This window comes from Capsicum annuum, chromosome 11 (assembly GCF_002878395.1).
Source record: "Capsicum annuum cultivar UCD-10X-F1 chromosome 11, UCD10Xv1.1, whole genome shotgun sequence".
In the NCBI taxonomy this organism is placed as follows: domain Eukaryota; kingdom Viridiplantae; phylum Streptophyta; class Magnoliopsida; order Solanales; family Solanaceae; genus Capsicum; species Capsicum annuum.
In genome coordinates, this window is record NC_061121.1 from 1,219,103 (window position 1) to 1,237,957 (window position 18,855).

Sequence of the window (18,855 nt, forward strand, 5' to 3'; positions counted from 1 at the left end):
TACATCATAATAATGAGATAAGTTATCCCATATACTATATGATGGAATAAATAATTTCAAAATTAATTATTACGGAATAACTCTTTTCCAACCAAACAATCCCTTAAAGACACGTTTACGTGTAGCTAAAATAAAAGGATCCATCAAGATTCAAGATCCGACCCACATTCCTATTCGGGGCTCCGGTCTTAGAAAGATGCAAAAATTCAGCAGTAAACACGCAGCTCCCTTCTGCGCCGCTCCCTTTTTCTTCTTCTTCTTCGATAATATGCCTACAAAATTAGCCATTTTAGCTCACTAAAACCTCCCATTTTCCCCGTTTTCGATGTTCATTATCCACATTGGAGCTCGAATAATCTGAATTTGCGCTGTGTAGGGCCCGCTTATTCGGGTCAGCGCGGATTTTCTTTTTTTGTTCTACAGAAAATGACCCTTTATGTTAAATCTTCTAAATTCATTATACCCAAATCAAATTTCACTTTTTTCCTATTTTCTTCAATTAAAAGATCAGTTTTTTATAATGCTATGAATAATAATGGTAACTGTAGTGGCACTGGAATCTTCAACAAAGTTGGTTGTTTAGATAAAAATCCCCTTTTAGATTCTGATATTCGTAGATTAATTTCCAAGAAAATTGAAGGAAATGGTTGTTTAAGTTGTTTGATTTATGATTCTTATTTGTTGGTTAGTGTACTTAGTTCAATTCGTTGTAGACCAAGTGTTGCATTGAGATTGTTTAGGTGGGTTGAAGGGCAAAAAGGGTTTAAGTATTCCGAGTTTTCGTATTGTACAATTCTTGATATTTTGATAAAGAATGGTTGGATGAAATCTGCTTATTGGGTGGTAGAAAGGGTGATAAACTGTGATGTGAATAGCGTTGTTGATTTATTGATCGATGGGTATTTGAATTTGAATGTTACTGTTGAAGTACTTAATCTTTTTTTGAGAATATATACGAAGAAGAATGAAAATGTGGAGCAGTATTTGTTAGTTTTCGAGTTGATGTTGAGGAATGAGATGTTGCCTGATGTTAGGAATTGTAATAGGATACTGAGGAATTTGAGGGATAGGAATTTGGAAGCGAAGGCGAGGGAGGTGTATAGGATGATGGGTGAGTTTGGGATTAAGTCGACTATTGTTACGTATAATACGATGTTGGGTACCTTTTGTAGAGAAGGTGAAGTACAACAGGCGTTGGATCTTTTATCGGAAATGCAGAGAAGGGAGTGTCATCCGAATGATGTTACGTATAATATTTTGATTAATGGGCTGTCAAAGAAAGGGGAGTTAGATCATGCTAGAGGTTTGATCGGTGAGATGTTGAATAAAGGATTGAAGGTTTCAGCTCATACATATAATCCGTTAATTTATGGTTACTGTGTTAAGGGAATGGTTGTTGAGGCATTGGGGCTTGGAGAAGAGATGGAGGTAAGAGGAGCTTCACATACTGTATCAACTTATAATACGTTTATTTATGCTCTTTGTCAGCAGGGGCGAGCAAGTGAAGCAAGGCATTGGTTTTCTGTCATGTTGAAGAAGAATTTAGTGCCGGACATAATATCGTACAACACTTTGATTTATGGATACTGTCGGTTGGGGGATGTTAATGAGGCCTTTTCCTTATTACATGATTTAAGGAGCGTGAACCTTTTTCCTACAGTGATCACCTACAATACCATTATGGATGGACTCTGTAGGAAAGGCGATTTAGAGGATGCTAAGCAGCTGAAAGAAGAAATGATGAGATGCGGTATCTCTCCTGATGTATTTACTTACACGATTCTGGTTCGCGGTTCCTGCAAGGCAGGAAATTTACCAATGGCAAAAGAATTATTTGATGAGATGCTACAGAGGGGTTTGGAGCCCGACTTCTTTGCTTACACAACTCGAATAGCAGGTGTAGTGAGACTGGGTCACTTATTGAACGCATTCAAACTACAAGAGGAGATGTCAGCAAAGGGATTCCCACCAAATATAATTATCTACAATGTATTTGTCGATGGTATTGCGAAGCTAGGTAATCTAGAAGAAGCAACTGAGTTGTTACATAAGATGGTTGGCGATGGCCTTATGCCTGACCACATAACATATACCAGTGTAATTCATGCCTACCTCGAATTTGGGAACCTAAAGAAAGCCAGAGAGTTGTTTGATGAGATGATAAGCAAAGACATATCTCCAACGGTTGTAACGTACACAGTGTTGATTCATGCACATGCTGGTAAAGGGAAACTTGAACTTGCATATATGTATTTCTTGGAGATGCAACAGAAGAGCATTCTGCCAAATGTGATTACCTACAATGCAATGATAAATGGCCTTTGCAAGTACAGAAGAATAAACGAGGCATACAGTTACTTTTCTGAGATGAAAGCAAGAGGAATCATCCCTAATAAATATACCTATACCATTTTGATAAATGAGAACTGTGATTTGGGTAGCTGGCAAGAGGTTTTGAGACTGTTCAAAGAAATGTTGGATAATGGAATCCAACCTGATTCTTGTACATACAGTGCAATGTTGAAAAATCTCGGCAGAGATTATAAATCACATTCCATAGAATACCTTGACTTCATACTTTTGAGTGATGAAGGTACTGCCGAAGCAAAGAGTTGAGAAATTCCTGAACAGACACTTTTATTCTTGGGTGACTAGCTTTCATTATTGATCTTTGTTCTAAAGGCGTCGCACCATGAGCTTGTCCGTAATAGCTGCTGGTATGTGTGTGATATATGTGATCATGACCGGCTATTTTTTGTGCATCATTGTTCTTCACCATGCATTTACAACTTAAATATGATTTTATTAGGTGGAGTAGATAGAGCCTGTCATGGTTCGCTTTGGATAGGTACCGACTTCCTTTATTTGGTGTAAGATTGTTGAACCTACTTCGCCTTTCTCTTCAAATTAATGCATGGGTCTCTGAATAAAATTTGACGCAATTTCACATGCATACAAGCCTAATAATTGCTACATTGTCCTTCCGAGGAAATTAAAATAATGATGTTAGATATTGGAGGCAAATAATTTCTGTTTTGTTTGGTAAAATTCACCTCATATTTTGTTTTCCCTTTGCAGGGCAAGCAAACACAAAAGTATATGCAGCCTACCAGATAGCACAAAAATCTATTGCAGGTTAGTGGTATTTATTTTAGTTGAGGGTGTCTAAATTAAATAAAGTTTCCATTTTTGGGGGCTTTCCTCTCTTTTTGTGGTCAGTTATTGGTCTGTCGTCCTGTTTAACAAGTCTAGTTGTTGGAAACACTAAAGATATCTGCTAGGACTTGTAAAAGTACTAGAGTCAATCTGTTGAGGTGGAATCTTCCAATGTTCTGTTTAGTGTTTACCACTCTGGTTAAATAGAACCAAGATGGGTTTAGCTTCAGGTCAACATTGTTTCTGTCTGTTTAGTGAGGTCTTGGTGCACCTAAGATACTTCAAATATTTAAGTGAAATGCAATGGTTTTTGTCTTTTTTAAAGAGCATCTTTTATGGGCTATACTTATAAGTCCTTTTCATGCCTAATTCCAAAATAAATTGTTGGCATGTATCTATGCTCCAAAAAGTTACAGGTAAGGATGGAAAGTGTTTTCTTTGTTATGGAAGATAGTAGTCCAATAAGAAGCTGCCGTGTTCAACATTTACTTTTTTGGTTACCAAAAAGCAAAAAAAGAAAAAACAGAAGCTGCCGTATTCAGAGGGATGTGCAACTAGAGCTGTAAATCTGAAGTAAAATACGTTGGCTAGCCCTTTCACATAAACCTTTTCAATCTGACATTAAAGATACTGTGGAGAGGAAAAACATCAAATGGATCTAAGTGTAACTAATTTGTAACTATATATGATGATCTAATGAAAATTTTGATTAGTCTCGCCTTCTAAAATTAATAAAATTCTGGTTAGTCTTGCCTTCTGCGAAATAGTTGTGGACTGTGACTTAATTATTTGTTTTCTCTGTGGCAATCTGCTTAATCGAGGTGTGCAAAAGCTAGCTCGGACACCACGGTTAATAAAAAAAGGATGTGGCGTACTGTTTCTTTGCACCCGTTAATTTTCCTTTATTTTTTCTTTTATCTTTTGGTGACATGGTTGAATTGAGACTCTCTAGTACTTCTTCCTGCAGTTCCCTCTTGTTTAAGGGCTGTCTTCCTTCTATTTGGCTTTTGTTAACCCCCCCCCCCCACCCACCCACCCCCCCGACACACACAACCAAGCTGGACTCTCTTTCTCTGAACGTGCATTTATGGAAATAAAATAATACGATTATGTGGAAGGTGCACCATTTTGTATTATTCGATTTTGAAATATTGAACAAATGTCAGGCAGTTTCGTCAACTAAGATATAAATTGGATGTGAACTGTATGATCGTTCCTATCAGAAGTAGATCATTGATATATATATCTAAAGATGAAAAGTGTTTCTTCTGATGTCTATCACATTGCGTTTTCTATCCTGTATTTGCTGTTTTATTGTAAGGCTAGCTATCTTACATAATATGCGTTGTTTAGTCATTGTTTTCCTTACAACAATCTTGGTTTAGTGATCAGTTAAATAAAGTTTCCATTTTTGGGGGCTTTCCTCACTTTTTGTGATCAGTTATTGGCCTGTCCCTGTTTAACTATCCTAGTTTTTGGAAACAGTAGAGATATCTGGTAGGACTTGTGAAAGTACTATAGACAATCTGTTGAGGTGGCATCTCTCGATGTCCTGTTTAGTGCTTACCCCTCTTGTAAATAGACTCTAAGTGGGTTTATTAGCTTCAGGTAAACAATGTTGTTCTCTGTTGGGTAAGGTCTTGGTGCACCTAAGATACTTCAAATATTTAAGTGAACTGCAATGGTGTTCAACTTTTTTGTAAGAGCACCTCTTTACAATCTGTACTTATAGGCTAGCCTTTTCACGCCTAGCTCCAAAATAAATGGTGGCAAGTGTCTATGCTCCAAAAAGTTACAGATAAGGATGGGAAGTGTTTTCTTTGTTATGGAAGATAGTAGTCCAATAAGAAGCTGCCGTGTTCAGGGGGATGTGCAACTTGAGCTGTGCATGTGAAGGAAAATTTGTTGGCTAGCCCTTTCGCATTAACCATTTCAATCTGACCTTAAAGGTACTCTGGAGAGGATAAACAATCAAATGGATCTAAATATAACTAATTTGAAACTATATGATGATCTAATGAAAATTTTGATTAGTCTTGCCTTGTCTTCTAAAATGAACAAAATTCTGGTTAGTCTTTCCCTCTACTAAATAGTTGTGAACTATGACTTTATTATCTAGTTTCTCTGTGGCAATCTGCTTAAGGATGTACTTTGTATTGTTTCTTCACGCTCATGTGGTTTTTGTTTATTTTTTCTTTCAACTTTTGGTGGTTTGGGGATATGGATATTTGTAGGCATGTTGATATGGGTATTGAGACTCACAAGTACTTTTTTAACAACAAAAAAGTTACTTCTTCCTGCAGTTTCCTCTTGTTTATGGGCTGTCTTCCTTCCACCCGCAACCCCCAAACCCCAAACCAACCAACCAACCAAACTGGACTCTTTCTCTGGAATATGCGTTTACAACAACAACGACATACCTAGTGTATTCCCACACATAGTGGGGTCTGGGGAGGGTAGAGTGTAACGCAGACCATACCACTACCTCTGGAATATGCGTTTATGGAAATAAAGTAATACGACTATGTGGAAAGGACACCATTTTGTATTCTCTGGACTATGCAGTTTACCTATTTAAGATGTAGATTGGATGTGAGCTTATATTACGATTCCTATTAGAAGTAGATCATTGTTATATATCTAAAGATGAGAAGTGTCTCTTCTGATGTCTATCATACTGCATATTATGCTGCATTTGCTAGCTTTATTGTAAACCTAGCTATCTTATTAAATATGAGTTGTTTAGTCGTTATTCTCCCGACAACATCGTGGTTTAATCCGAGCTACTTAAAGGTATCTGGGAGTGATTTATGTTTTCTTCTGATTTATGTTTTCTTCTTGCCCCCTCTGAACCTATGGACATTTTCATATTCTTGTAAAACTACCCCTTGTATGCTAAGTTGCTCGGACTCTCCAAAAATGTTGCCGCACCCGTGTCGGATCCTTCAGAAATACACTATTTTTGAAGGAACCGACACGCACCCGTAGACATTTTTGAAGAGTTCGAGCAACTTAGCTTGTATGTGTAAGGGGATTCTTAAAAAATTACTTTTGGTTCTTGTTTACTTTTTCTTCATTTAATGAATGAAATCTGAGATACTCTTTCCTGCATCCTTCTGTATTTAAAGGTTTATTTCCTGTTTAGTTCTACTATTAGCACGTAGCTTTTGAGACCTATTTGACCAGATATCGACTACTTGTCAGGCTAATGGCCCACAGAGCTCTGCACCCAAGGGTGTGGCCTAGTGGTCGATGAAGTGGTTGAGAATCATGAGATCTCAGGTTCAAATTTCACCCGAGACAAAGGCACCGTGGTTTCTTCCCATCTGTTCTAACTAGCCTTAGTGGATAGAATTATGTTGTTCCCGTTGCTAGTCGAAGGTGGCAGGTATTCGCTGAATTAGTCGAGGTGCGTGAAAGCTGATCCAGACACGACGATTATCAAAAAAGAAATAGTGCAACTCTGATTGCATCTTCCATAAAATTCAATCCTTCAAAGCATGCTGCTGATAGGTACTTCCTGGGGCTTTTGAAGTTTTCAGTTAAGATGAATTTTATGATTTTAGTTTCACTTAAAAAAATATTAAAAATTGTAAAAAATAAAAGGTATGCAATTTAAATTAAAAAAAAAAAGAGAAGTTTTAATTACCTCCGAAATGTTTTATTTAGTGTATGCTTAAACTATCGACTATCGTTTGTTTTAAATACCTCCCCCCCTTCCCGAACTTGCTAATTTAATAAGTCCCATACCCCCTTTTTGGTCTACCTGGCACAAAAAAAGAGTAAAATTTTCTTTTTTTTTGGTTTCTCATTCGGTGTTCGGTACCCGCATTGGAGCTCAATTAATTCGGATTCGCATCGGGTAGGGCCCCATTCGGGGGTAGCGCTCCCAATAGAGTTTTCTCCATACCCAGGGTCGAACCCTCGACCTCTGGTTATGGGTGGAGCAACCCCATCCACTGCACCACAACCCATGTTGATGAGTAAAAATTTTCCGCACTTTGTAATGGTCAAAAATGTAAAAAAATTCATTTTTCTTTACTTCTACAAAAAATTGATAGACCCCCTCTCCTTTCTATTTATTCTCCTTCTCCTCCGTCACTTTCAGAATTTCTAAAAATAATTTTCTTTCAATTGCTTCTACTTTATCTAGTTAAATTGTAATTTCTTACTCCATGAATTATAATAAGAGACTTGTTTCAATTGTGAGAATTTCATGGTCAGATGACAATTCCGGACATAGATTCCTCGATTGTATGTATTATGGTGCATGTAATTATGCTATGTGTAATTTTTATATTCTCTTTTTTTTTTTTATATATATATATTTTTATATCAAGTAATTTTTATAACTTTGTTTTCTATGAATTGCAGTCCCTGTTCCGAATTTGTTGCAATTTTTTTTTGATTAGCATGATCCAGAATTTCCATGTCAGGTCAATGTTGTGATTTTGGGTTTGTTGAAGAAGACCAACAAGCAACAAAAAGAGTTGAAAGGCAAAATAATGTTAAAGCTAATTTTGTATGATGGTGAAAGGATAAGTGGTACGGATATAGTTATATTTTTTTTTGCTGGTTAAACAATATATAGTTGTAATATATGTTGGTTATCGTTAGCTTCTGTGTAAGAACATGATATTGATGTGGTAATACTACATAATAGTGCAACAACACAACTTAAGCAAGCATAATGCAACACAATTATGATTTGCTTCTTTACAGACTGACTGAACATGTCATTGGCAACCCAAATTTTAGCAACTTGTCAGTTTTTCTTTGTTTCTTGACCTATCAAATTCTTGTGATGGAAAATTTCTTTTAGTTCCCATGATCCAATGCTACATTTTTTTGGTTCAAATTCACAATATGCTTGTATGCCCATTTCAACACTTCAAATTCTTGATCATAATTTCAGTCAATGTTGCACTGCGTTAATCTATCGAATATCATTATTGTCATCTGTCCAAAAATCAGCAAATGTTCTTGTCTTACTCACCCTTATTTATCACCTTGATCCTGATTTCTTTCAACATTCCTAGGGATCAAATTCCAGCATTGAAACTCTCTACGTTGTCACACTCGAAAAAGGTGTTGATGCACCATTCTCAACAATACATCTAGCTAAAACATCGCGATTACGATTAAATTGTGCCATAAAAGTTGATCTAGCACTATTAGCTAAGATCTGTGTAGCACACATTTTGTGCTCACATTCAGAAAGTATTTCTTTTACAACAGTAATTAAAAAGATGAAGTTAGTTAGTTTTGATCTAAATTAAATTCAAAATAATAATAAATATAGTTACTGTTTTGCATATCACTGATAATAGTGAGCTGAGAACCATCTCCTAAGTTGAGATCATCTTGCAATATCTCTATGTAGCCTTATTTTTTGTACAAATTATTGTCCATGCTATTGAAAACATTTGATTATGTTCATTCTTAGCAATAGCTACTAACACTTTCTGCATGCCTCTTAAATTATTTTTTTCATCGCATCAAAACATATGTAGAAAGAGTGAAATTATTTCATCCCACTACCTGAATCAGTCAGCTTCACAACACAAGTGCTATCAGGATTTGTCTTCAAACACATTGCCTTTTCAACATAGACACCCAACTCTTTCATAATTCATTCTTGAATCTCCCACCCTTTAATAGTTGGTTGGGATATAATTTCTTTGTTGCTCGGACTCGTCAAAAATGTCAATGGATGCGTGTCGGATTCGCCAAAAATAGTGTATTTTTGAAGAATTCGAGACGGGTGCATCACCAAAACTGAAGAGTCCGCGCAACTTAGTATAATTCTATTTTTATGGTAATTTGACAAAAAAATTGAATTACAAAGAAAATTAGTGTTGGTTGGGGTATAATTGTGCCTTGGGTTGTAGGTCTTGATAGAGAAGTTCCTAGTCCTCCCTTCCTTGCTAGCATACAACAACTACAGACAATCGCTTTTACATCTCACTCTTACTCTATAATTCTCATTCACATACTTGTCTAACTCAAACCCCTTTATTTATAACATATTTTGTAACTGTTTTCCTAAATTCATTTACACTTTCAAATACTAAACCTAGCTGCAACACAACTACTTCACAAGTTGGATCATATATCACTGCACTACTCTTTTTTCGTCATCACTACTTTGAAAACTATCACAATCAGAACTCTCTTTTTATTTTAAAGGCATATAGTGCGTTTTCCAAAAATCTAGTACAAGGAGGAAGCAAGGGTGGGACAAGTGAATCCAAATTGCATCAGTCGAAACTAGAGCTTATGCAATTGAATCAGAAATGCACATGTAAGATAAATATGGAAGGAGACAACTAAAACGCCTTTGTTTCCCATGCCCGAGATGGCCTTGTGGTCGATTTCTATTTTTCTTGCTGGAAGGTACGTCTGGATCTGCTATTATTTTCCTAGAGATCCTGTAGAGTGTGTATATATTTTTTTTTAATATTCCTGAATTCTTGCCATACTATAAGAACTCTTGAATGGAAATGAGATGTAACTCCAGTTTGTTCCTTTGAAATCGGCAGTCATTTCTATCTACAGAGCCCGTAAAAAAGTTGCTGTACGAACATTAGACGCTGGATATCTCACTCACTCGCAGTAGACCATCATCATAAAGATGGAATTTCTTAATACTTAAAGGCATCTGATGTGGCTACTATAGTATGACTCATTTTCTGTCAATTTGTCCTTTTATTTTTCTTGCCCTTATCAATATCATCATACCCATTAACTTCACCCAAAAAAATCTTTCGATTCCTCTTTCTTCTTGTTCCTCCTATTTTTTTCTCTTAAGCTTTGTCATATATTTCCTTCACTATTCTCAACTCCTCATGCACATCATCATCATCATCATCGCCATCACTAGCTCTAACCTCTTCTTCTTGGACAGTTGTTTCAACTATAACCATCATCAACCCCAACTTCGATGATCATGATCAGAATATTTATTCCTTCACCTCTCTTGTTTCTTTGTAGGGATGAAAAAAGATTTCACACATTGGCCGGGAATTCAAAATCTCATTGATACATGATATGTAAATGTTTGGTTCACTCTTTTTTTGTTATACGGGCGGGATGAATAAATACATAACCAAATTTTTCATTGCGTTCGTGGTCTTTGGACCAAAATGGGATATTCAACCTATTAAATTAACAATGTTAGGTGTACACTAAATAAAAAGATACAAGTTCAGGGAAAAAAAAAACTGAAATCTACTTTTGTCGAAAATATTTTAGAACTTTAATTTAAACAACTCAAATCTTTGTATTAATAAATAAAAAAAAATTTACAATAATATTCAAGGGAATGTGTTGCAAACAAGTGGCTAACATCTTATTAATTAAAATTAGCCCATTCTTTTATAAATAATAATAATATTACTATGTGAAGGTAACTGCTTAATGTCTTCTAAGAATGCTACCCTTAAAAAACATAGTTCGTAAGAACCAAAAATTAATTTTAAATTAGTAATAATATTTTTATTATGCGTATATATTTTAAGGCCATTTTTTGAAATTTAGATTTAGACCACTAATTTTATTGAGACGGTCTCAATACTTCTCTTCCAAAGTGTTTGTTGGTTTACACGCGAAGGAGTAAGAAATCGGTGGAGCTCGACGTGTTCTTTATAGAGGTAGCAGCAGCAGAAGCGAAAAAACGTTTATTCAAGTCAGAAGAGTTACCGATTCTTATGTTGGATTGGAAACAACCTCTGTACCTCTAATGTGGGTAAGATCGGCATACACTTTACACTCTCCAGAAATCATTTTAGGGAATATTTTGTATGTTGATGGGAGGTGACAGGTATCAGGTGGAATTGTGTATCGCCATTTTCAAAATGGAAAGCAATTAGAGTTGAGACTAATCAATCTTTATTGATTAGTCTTAATGAAGCTTGTAAATATTTCCTACTGGCAACTTTGTCATTATCATTGAATTTTTTTTTTTTAAACTGTAGTGCGAGCAACTTGTACTTGGACCGTCAGCTTATATCTTCGATTTAGTTGGAAAACCCTCTTATTGCTACAAAGCGAGATTTTCACCAGCACTTGAGCTAGTAGTCACTTAGCAAGGTTCTCACCATCACTTGAGCTAGTAGTCACTTTCCGCTAGTTTGTGTAAGCGTCAAGGAGATTCTTTAATTAATCTTGGTGTCCGGATCAGTTTGCACGCACCTCGACTAATTCTACATTGCTATAAAGCGACGTTCTTACCAGCACTTGAGCTAATAGTCATTTGAGCTAGTAGTCACTTTCTTAGATAGGACTTTCCACTAGTTTGTATAAACGTCAAGGAGATTCTTTAATCGTGGTGTCCGGGTCAGTTTGCATGCAAACTCGATTAATTCCACAACATACTTGTCGCCTCCAGCAACAACAAGCAGGTATCAGGTGACTCTGTCTACCAAGACTAGAATAGATGAGAAGAAATCACCTAATGTTCCTGAGATCTCACGATGTTCAATCCCAATCCAACTTCAGTGAATCACTAGGCCACACCTGTTCTCATTGCCATTGAATCTGCCAATCAAATTTGTACTAAGACTGCTAATGATCAACTTCACCTAGCTCATGAGGTCCTTTCAGGAAAAGCTCGAACGACTTTGAGCAAAAGGGTACCTGTACTCGTAAAATCCACTAGATAAGGATGGAAGATGCTTAGAAACGTTCGATTTTATGTCTCGAATCTGAATTAGTCGAGTTAATGAATTTTAGATACTCAAATTCAAATTTTGTGGCTCGAATTTGAATTACTTAAATAATGAATTTCGGATATCTGAATTTTTGAATTAGTCAGGTCAGTAAATTTTGAACATCGACTATATATATATCCTATGGTCAAAGCTTGGTAACTAAATAAATGACTATTCCTTTTCTTGTTTTCTGCGAAGTACATTGTTCAAACTCTAAGTTAACAAAGGGAAGAATATTGAGGAAATTAAAGCAAAGACAAAAATATTTCAACTAGGGAATTTAGACCATACTAAAAATACAGAATGAGTATTAGAAAACTAGAACATATATTTGATATTTACGTCAATTCAATAAATATATATTATGATTAATTAATATATATTCTTACCTCATTAAATTACTTAACTACTAAATCACAAAATTTGAAGTAACTTTCCAATTCAGATAAGTATTTATTGCTTAGTATTTTCTTTAATTATTAATATTTAAAATTTACTTATTCGACTAATTCAAATTCGTAAATATTCTATATTGAGAATCTCCATGTCCAAGTTGTAGGTTTTTTAGATTTTTTTTGGTTTTATTTTCTTAATAATTTTTTAAAATGCAGAATCAGACAAACATATCTACAAAATTTAGCAAATAATTCCAAAAAAATTTCACTCACAAAGTAAGTTCCAAAGTTATGGTGTCTCATAGCCACTTTCATGTACACATTAATTTAATCAACAAACATTACTCTTTTTCTTTTTCTTTTTTTTTTTGAAAAAAAAAAAAAATTTCAAAGTCATGAAATACGAATTTATGATTAATCTGAAATACGAATTTATGTCTCATAACATTGGTGTCGGATTCTTAAATATTGTATTACTTTTGGAGAGTCGAACAGCGTCTGCCGGTATTTTTAAAAAGTTCAAGTAATATGCATGGATCGCTTTGAAGGACCAAGTCCGGGGGGGGGGGGGGCGGTGTACACTTTTATCGTGCTTGGATTTGCACCACTGTTTCCTTTTATTGATGCTCGGTCTTTGACTCCATTTACTTTTACTTTTCCTGTCAAGCGTACAAGTCTAAGTTGAAACATAATGTTAATACACCCAAAAGTGGTTAATAAAAAAACAAAAAATTAGCATTTGTATACTATTTCAACCTGTCGATTTCTGCTAAGCAAAAAAATACCCATTAAACTAATTAACATCAACAACATGCAAAAATGTATCAGCACTCGTGTCGGATCCTTAAAAATTATATTATTTTTGGAGAGTTCGTGTGACCACCCGAGTCGAGGCCCTGGCCGCGACGGGCATTCTGAACCACGAAGGCTCAAGAGGCCCTTTTAGCAGAATCCACTAGTAATATTGTCCGCTTTGGGCCCAGGCTCACACAGCTTTAATACGCGTTACTAGGGAGTAAGAGTTGCTTACTCATATATCCAGCATCCCTCACTCCTTATCCTAAGTTGGGGTGTTATACCCACTATGGACTCAGTGTCCTCGCTTAGGTTTGTCCCAACGAATGAGATTTGCCTACACTAAGGACGAAGGTTTGCCCCGCCTTACCGGGATTTGCTTCCACTCAGTTTGAACTCTGGCCCACATCGACAGGGCTGACACAAAAGCGGCTATGATACCATTCTTGTGACGACCCGAGCCGAGGCCCTGGCCGCAACGGGCATCCCGAACCATGAAGGCTCGAGATGCCCTTTTAGCCCAACCCACTAGTGATATTTTCCGCTTTAGGCCCAGGCCTGCACGGCTTTAAAATGCCGATGTGAGACTCTTTATCCTAAGTTGGGGTGTTACAGTTTGGCAGCGCTCGTTGACATTTTTAAAGAGTTCAAACAATACGCATGGATTCTTTGAAAAATGAAGTCTAGGGGGTGGGCCGGTGGGGTACACTTTTACTGTGCTTAGATTGGCACGACTGTTCCCCTTTGCTGGTTGAGTCTCGGCCTTTTGACTCTCTTACCTCTACTTTTCATGTCAAGCTTACAAGTCTAAGTTAAACTAACGTTAATACACCAAAAAGTGATTAATATAAAAACAAAAATTTAACATTTTGTATCCTAAATTGTACTATTTCAATCTGTCGATTTCTGCTAAGCAAAAATACTAATTAAACTAATTAACATCAGCAACATAGAGAATCACTTTGAGATTCTCAAACTATACAACAAAGTTTCCACTTTTATTCCTATAAAAAATGATGACACACTTTTTTTTGTCACCTTTTCTTGATATCTCCTTATATAAACTATGTCAAATTCTTCAAACCAAATGGAAAAAAAAAAAAAATAAAATAAAAAAAATGTGGTGTTCACTTTTTTCTTGTTCAACATCTCATTTTACCATAATTAAATGTTCAATACCCAGTGATAATCAAGAATCCAAAATTCCATTAAATGGAAATATTGTGAAGTTGGATTTGTTAAAGTCCAATAATGGTCATCATTTGGCAACAAAAACTTCATTTACTAGTTGTGATGAAAGTTTTTATAATATTCCAATGTCACAAATGAGGCAAAATATACCTAGAAAGAAACAAGTTGTGGATAGTTATAGACAAGGAATTATTGTTGAAGGTGTATATAGACAAACAGTTGTTATAAGGTCTTATGAAGTTGGTCCTGATAAAGTTGCTACTATTGAAAGTATCCTTAACTTACTTCAGGTGAACATATTTTTTGTCATTTCAGTGTTTTGAGAGTTATTAGTGTTTGTTTAACTTGAATAAACGAGGATAAATGGAGCGACATGAACGGTGAGGATTCATATAGTTGACTCTGACTTGTTTGTGATTGATGCGTAGTAGTAGTTTGGCGTTGTTGTTGTAGAATTAAATGGAATGACATGTACGATGAGGATTCATATAGCTGACTCTGACTTGTTTGTGATTGAGGCGTAGTAGTCTGGCGTTGTTGTTGTAGTATTAAATGGAATGACATGTATGCTGAGGATTCATATAGCTGACTCTGACTTGTTTGTGATTGAGGCATGGTAGTCTGACGTTGTTGTTTGTACTAAACGGAATGACATGTACGCTGAGGATTCATATAGCTGACTCCGACTTGTTTGTGATTGAGGCGTGGTAGTCTGACGTTGTTGTTGTACTAAATGGAATGGCATATACAATGAGGATTCATATAGCCGATTTTGATTGTCTGAGATTGAGGCGTTGCACGGTTTCTACCTAGCCGCACTTGCCTCTATTCCCTCCTTCACAACGGTTACTGGTCCGACTAATCTGAATTCACGTTGTATTTTTTTTGCAGGAAACAGCATTGAATCATGTGTGGATGTCAGGACTACTTAGTGATGGATTTGGTGCAACACATGGGATGATGAAAAATAACCTCATATGGGTGGTTTCAAGAATGCAAGTTCAAATAGACCATTATCCAATATGGTAAACTTTTTAACTTGGTTTTTGACAATGAAAGTTTTAGAAAAATTCACTTTAGTTGTAAGTGACTAATTTGTGTGACCAAGTCTGACATTAGATAGCTAAATGGTTTTGTTCGTCTTGGTGAAAGTTTGAGTTTACTAACTAACGATTCATACAGCCGACCTCAACTAACTCGGGATTGAGATGTAGTAATAGTAGTAGTAGTTTTTGTTGTTGTTCTTGTAGTAAAGTTGGAGTTTACTAACTAACGTTTATGATATTGAGGATTCATACAGCCGACCTCAACTAACTCGGGCTTGTAGTAAAGTTGGGTTTACTTGTGCCTTAGATTCTTGAATTTTAAGCTATGAAAGTTTTTCTGAGTTTCATGTAGCAAGAGCCTTGGAGTAACTGATAAAGTTGTTGCCATGTGACCAGGAGGTCACGGATTCAAGCCTTGGAAACAGCCTCTGGCAGAAATGCAAGGTAAGGCTGCATACAATACCCTTGTGGTGGGGCCCTTCTCCGGACACCCCGCAGCTGTAGTGCACCGGGCTGCCCTTTTCTTTCATGTAGCAGGCAGGATTCATTTATGCAAACCACTCTGTTACAAACCGTTAAAGAGTAGGTAATCCGTTCCCTGTCTTTGTTTCTATTGCATTCTATCTCATCGTTCACATTCTGTACTACGAGATCAGTAAATTCGGTCTAGGTCTAAGATAAGCCTTTCTTCCATAGCCCTTGAATACGTGACCAGATGTTTCCTCCAGATCTAACGTCTCTATCAACTAAATTTTCTTTTCTTCCCTTGATCGTAACTAACTTAGCCGGGGGTCTACCGGAAGCAGCCTCCCTACTTCTTTGGAGGTAGTGGTATGGACTGCATACATTTTACACTCCCCAGACCCCACCATGCGGAATACACTGGGTTTGTTGTTGTTGTTGTTGATCGGTACTAACTTACCTACTACAAGATGGCTGATACCCGATTCTCCTAACCTATCGCTCTCTTGGTTTTTCGGTACTAGGCCTAACAAAAAGATTGAAAAACTTCAACAGGGGTGAAGTAATGGAGATCGATACATGGGTTGGCGCATCAGGCAAAAATGGGATGAGAAGAGATTGGCAAATTCGAAGTCAAGCCACAGGCCTTGTATTCGCGAGAGCAACCAGGTTTAGTTACACTTACTTTCTTTTCGAAGTAAAACCAAGAGTTGATTTCTCAAAACGATCACTCAACTAACGATAGTTATCTCGGAAAGTCAAGTCACTTTTCTTGGTTTTGTAACAGCAAAGTGACTTATTGAGATAGTTACTGTTAGTTGCTGCGATCGCCTGAGAAATCAACTCGTAAAACCAACATGATGTTGTAAGTTGTAACTTAAGTTTTTGAGTGGGAATACAGTACATGGGTGATGATGAACCAGCAAACAAGGCGTCTGTCAAAGATGCCGGAAGAAGTGAGGGCTGAAATCTCACCATGGTTCATCAGTAAACAAGCCATCGAAGAGGAAAATCCTATTAAGATAGAGAAGTTGGACGACACTGCTAAGTATGTCCTATCGAATTTGAAGGTGATCTTATGCATTTCTTTCTAACGACCTTTCAGCATTTCATCGATGTGCCAAGAATCGCAGTTACTGATCAACTTTTGATCTTTGTTGCAGCCAAAGAGAAGTGATTTGGACATGAACCATCATGTAAATAATGTGAAATACGTTCGTTGGATGCTAGAGGTGAAACGAACATCTAATGACACTGATTCTTGATTTTGACATCAACTTATGACGCGAAAAATCAGTTTTTTTCTGTTCTGTTTTGTGTTGTTGCAGACCATACCTGAGCAGTTTTTGGAGAGTCATCAGCTGTCTAGCATCGTGCTCGAATATAGGAGAGAATGTGGAAGCGCGGATATTGTTCAATCACTCTGTGAACCAGATGAAGATGGACTTTTCGACGAAGTTGCTGTTGATGATCAACATAAGAGAAGAATTACTGTACTACATGGATTTTCATTGGCATCAGGGCTTCTTGAAGCAAATAGACTTGTTGAGGCATTTAATCAAAGTCCATTTAGCTACACACATTTGGTTAAGATAAAAGAAGAGATAAAGAATGAAGAAATTGTTAGAGGAAGGACTACTTGGAAGAGAAAGATATCTTCCATGACATTTCCTGCCTAACATACACACTACGTTGCTCAGACTCTTCAAAAATGTCACTCGGCGTGGGTCGGATCCTCCAAAACCTACGGGTGCGACGACTTATTTGGAGGGTCCAAGCAACATAGTTTAACAAACAAAAGGACTTTGATTGATGTGCAGTAGAGCAATAATATAAGAGTGAACATACAAATAAATTTGGTAATCTTGGAAGTATACATGTCATAGGTGAAGCAGCATTGCAGCATAGACTGAAGATTCAAAGACAATGGATTTGCAAAAGCAGCAACTTTTAGGGGTGGGGGTTGGGGGGTTAACAACTTTTGTGCAGTATATAGGTCATAGAAAGAATTGGTACATCATATGTATGTTCATAGAAATATGAGTTTGGTTTTTGTTCTGATGTGTATTGTTGTGCTTTCTCTTTCTTGCATTTTCTGATGATGATTAGGCTGGTTGTCGTGTCACTCGCCGATCTACCATTGGGTCCGGGGTTTTTTTTGACCCGAATCTAGTTTCTTGGTCTTCCAAGAAGCAACTCATTTATTTCTCGCTTCGCCACTAAGACTAAGTATCCTTACTTGTTATCACGCACTTTAAAACTCTTCATTTCCCATGCGCCCACGTATCGATTGAAGGGTATCTTAGTGCATATCAATATTCTTTTGCCTTCACCATATTAGCCTAGGCAAATTTCTAGTGTTCTTTTTTTAAAGTTAAATACATTAGAATTATGTCACTTAGACATTAGCAAACAATTAAAATAATATCATGTCATTTTTTGTAGTTGGGATGTAATTTTCACAATTTGTATCAAGATGCTGTATATTGGATATATATATATATATATATATATATGTATATATATATACAAAATGCTGTATATTGGATATATATACATATATATATATGTATCTTTGTGAAGTTTTCAAGAATGACATCTTGTTGGAATGGACTATATAATTATAGCATTTCTAGGTTTATTCCCATTTAGACCAAATGTGGTGGAATGGATATGATTTTTTCATTTTTTACCGGAGGTCGTAAATTTGAGCCACACAGTAAAAAACAGTTCCTCTTTAATAAGCCTTACACGACGTAATCCAAATATTGCAGCTCAACAAACAAGATCGGATTGTGGTGGAATGGATAAGATTTTTTCATTCTTGACCAGAGGTCGTGAATTCGAGCCACCTAGTAAAGAGCGCTTCCTCTTTAATAAGCTTTACACGATGTAAATCCAAATAACACCTGAAAAACTGAGGCAACAATATTGAAGCTCAACAAACAAGATCTCGGACTGCGGTGGAATGGATATGATTTATTCACTCTTGACCAGCGATCGTGAATTCGAGCCACCTAGTAAAGAGCGGTTCCTCTTTAATAAGCCTTACACGACGTAAATCCAAATAACACCTGGAAAACTGAGGCAACAATATTG

General features: G+C 36.4%; 2 protein-coding genes across 5 annotated transcripts; both read left to right on the forward strand.

Moving 5' to 3' along the window:
- The first annotated feature begins 165 nt into the window (after nt 1-165).
- On the forward strand, nt 166-7,875 carry LOC107847577 (pentatricopeptide repeat-containing protein At1g22960, mitochondrial). Of its 4 annotated transcripts, none has more exons than XM_047399296.1 (5): nt 166-2,717; nt 2,810-2,870; nt 3,079-3,135; nt 6,361-6,669; nt 7,531-7,875. In XM_047399296.1, the coding sequence occupies exon 1, from the start codon at nt 427-429 to the stop codon at nt 2,614-2,616; it is 2,190 nt and encodes a 729-aa protein (XP_047255252.1). In that variant the 5' UTR covers nt 166-426; the 3' UTR covers nt 2,617-2,717; nt 2,810-2,870; nt 3,079-3,135; nt 6,361-6,669; nt 7,531-7,875. The 4 variants fall into 4 exon arrangements, with proteins under 4 accessions (XP_047255252.1, XP_047255253.1, XP_047255251.1 ...); XM_047399297.1 differs by having other exon boundaries at nt 2,810-2,848; XM_047399295.1 differs by lacking the exon at nt 2,810-2,870.
- Nucleotides 7,876-13,986: 6,111 nt separating this feature from the next.
- On the forward strand, nt 13,987-18,696 carry LOC107847578 (palmitoyl-acyl carrier protein thioesterase, chloroplastic). Its single transcript, XM_016691919.2, has 6 exons — nt 13,987-14,538; nt 15,140-15,273; nt 16,312-16,425; nt 16,658-16,826; nt 16,920-16,988; nt 17,085-18,696. Exons 1-6 carry the CDS (start codon nt 14,071-14,073, stop codon nt 17,433-17,435), a joined length of 1,305 nt encoding a protein of 434 aa, XP_016547405.2. The 5' UTR covers nt 13,987-14,070; the 3' UTR covers nt 17,436-18,696.
- The last annotated feature ends 159 nt before the right edge of the window (nt 18,697-18,855 follow it).

Coding starts and splice junctions, on each gene's coding strand:
- LOC107847577 (XM_047399296.1), top strand. CDS start 427: ATGACCCTTTATGTTAAATCTTCTAAATTCATTATACCCAAATCAAAT.
- LOC107847578 (XM_016691919.2), top strand. CDS start 14,071: ATGATGACACACTTTTTTTTGTCACCTTTTCTTGATATCTCCTTATAT. Junction 14,539..15,139: donor GTATCCTTAACTTACTTCAG/GTGAACATATTT, acceptor TTTTTTTTGCAG/GAAACAGCATTGAATCATGT. Junction 16,989..17,084: donor ACGTTCGTTGGATGCTAGAG/GTGAAACGAACA, acceptor GTGTTGTTGCAG/ACCATACCTGAGCAGTTTTT.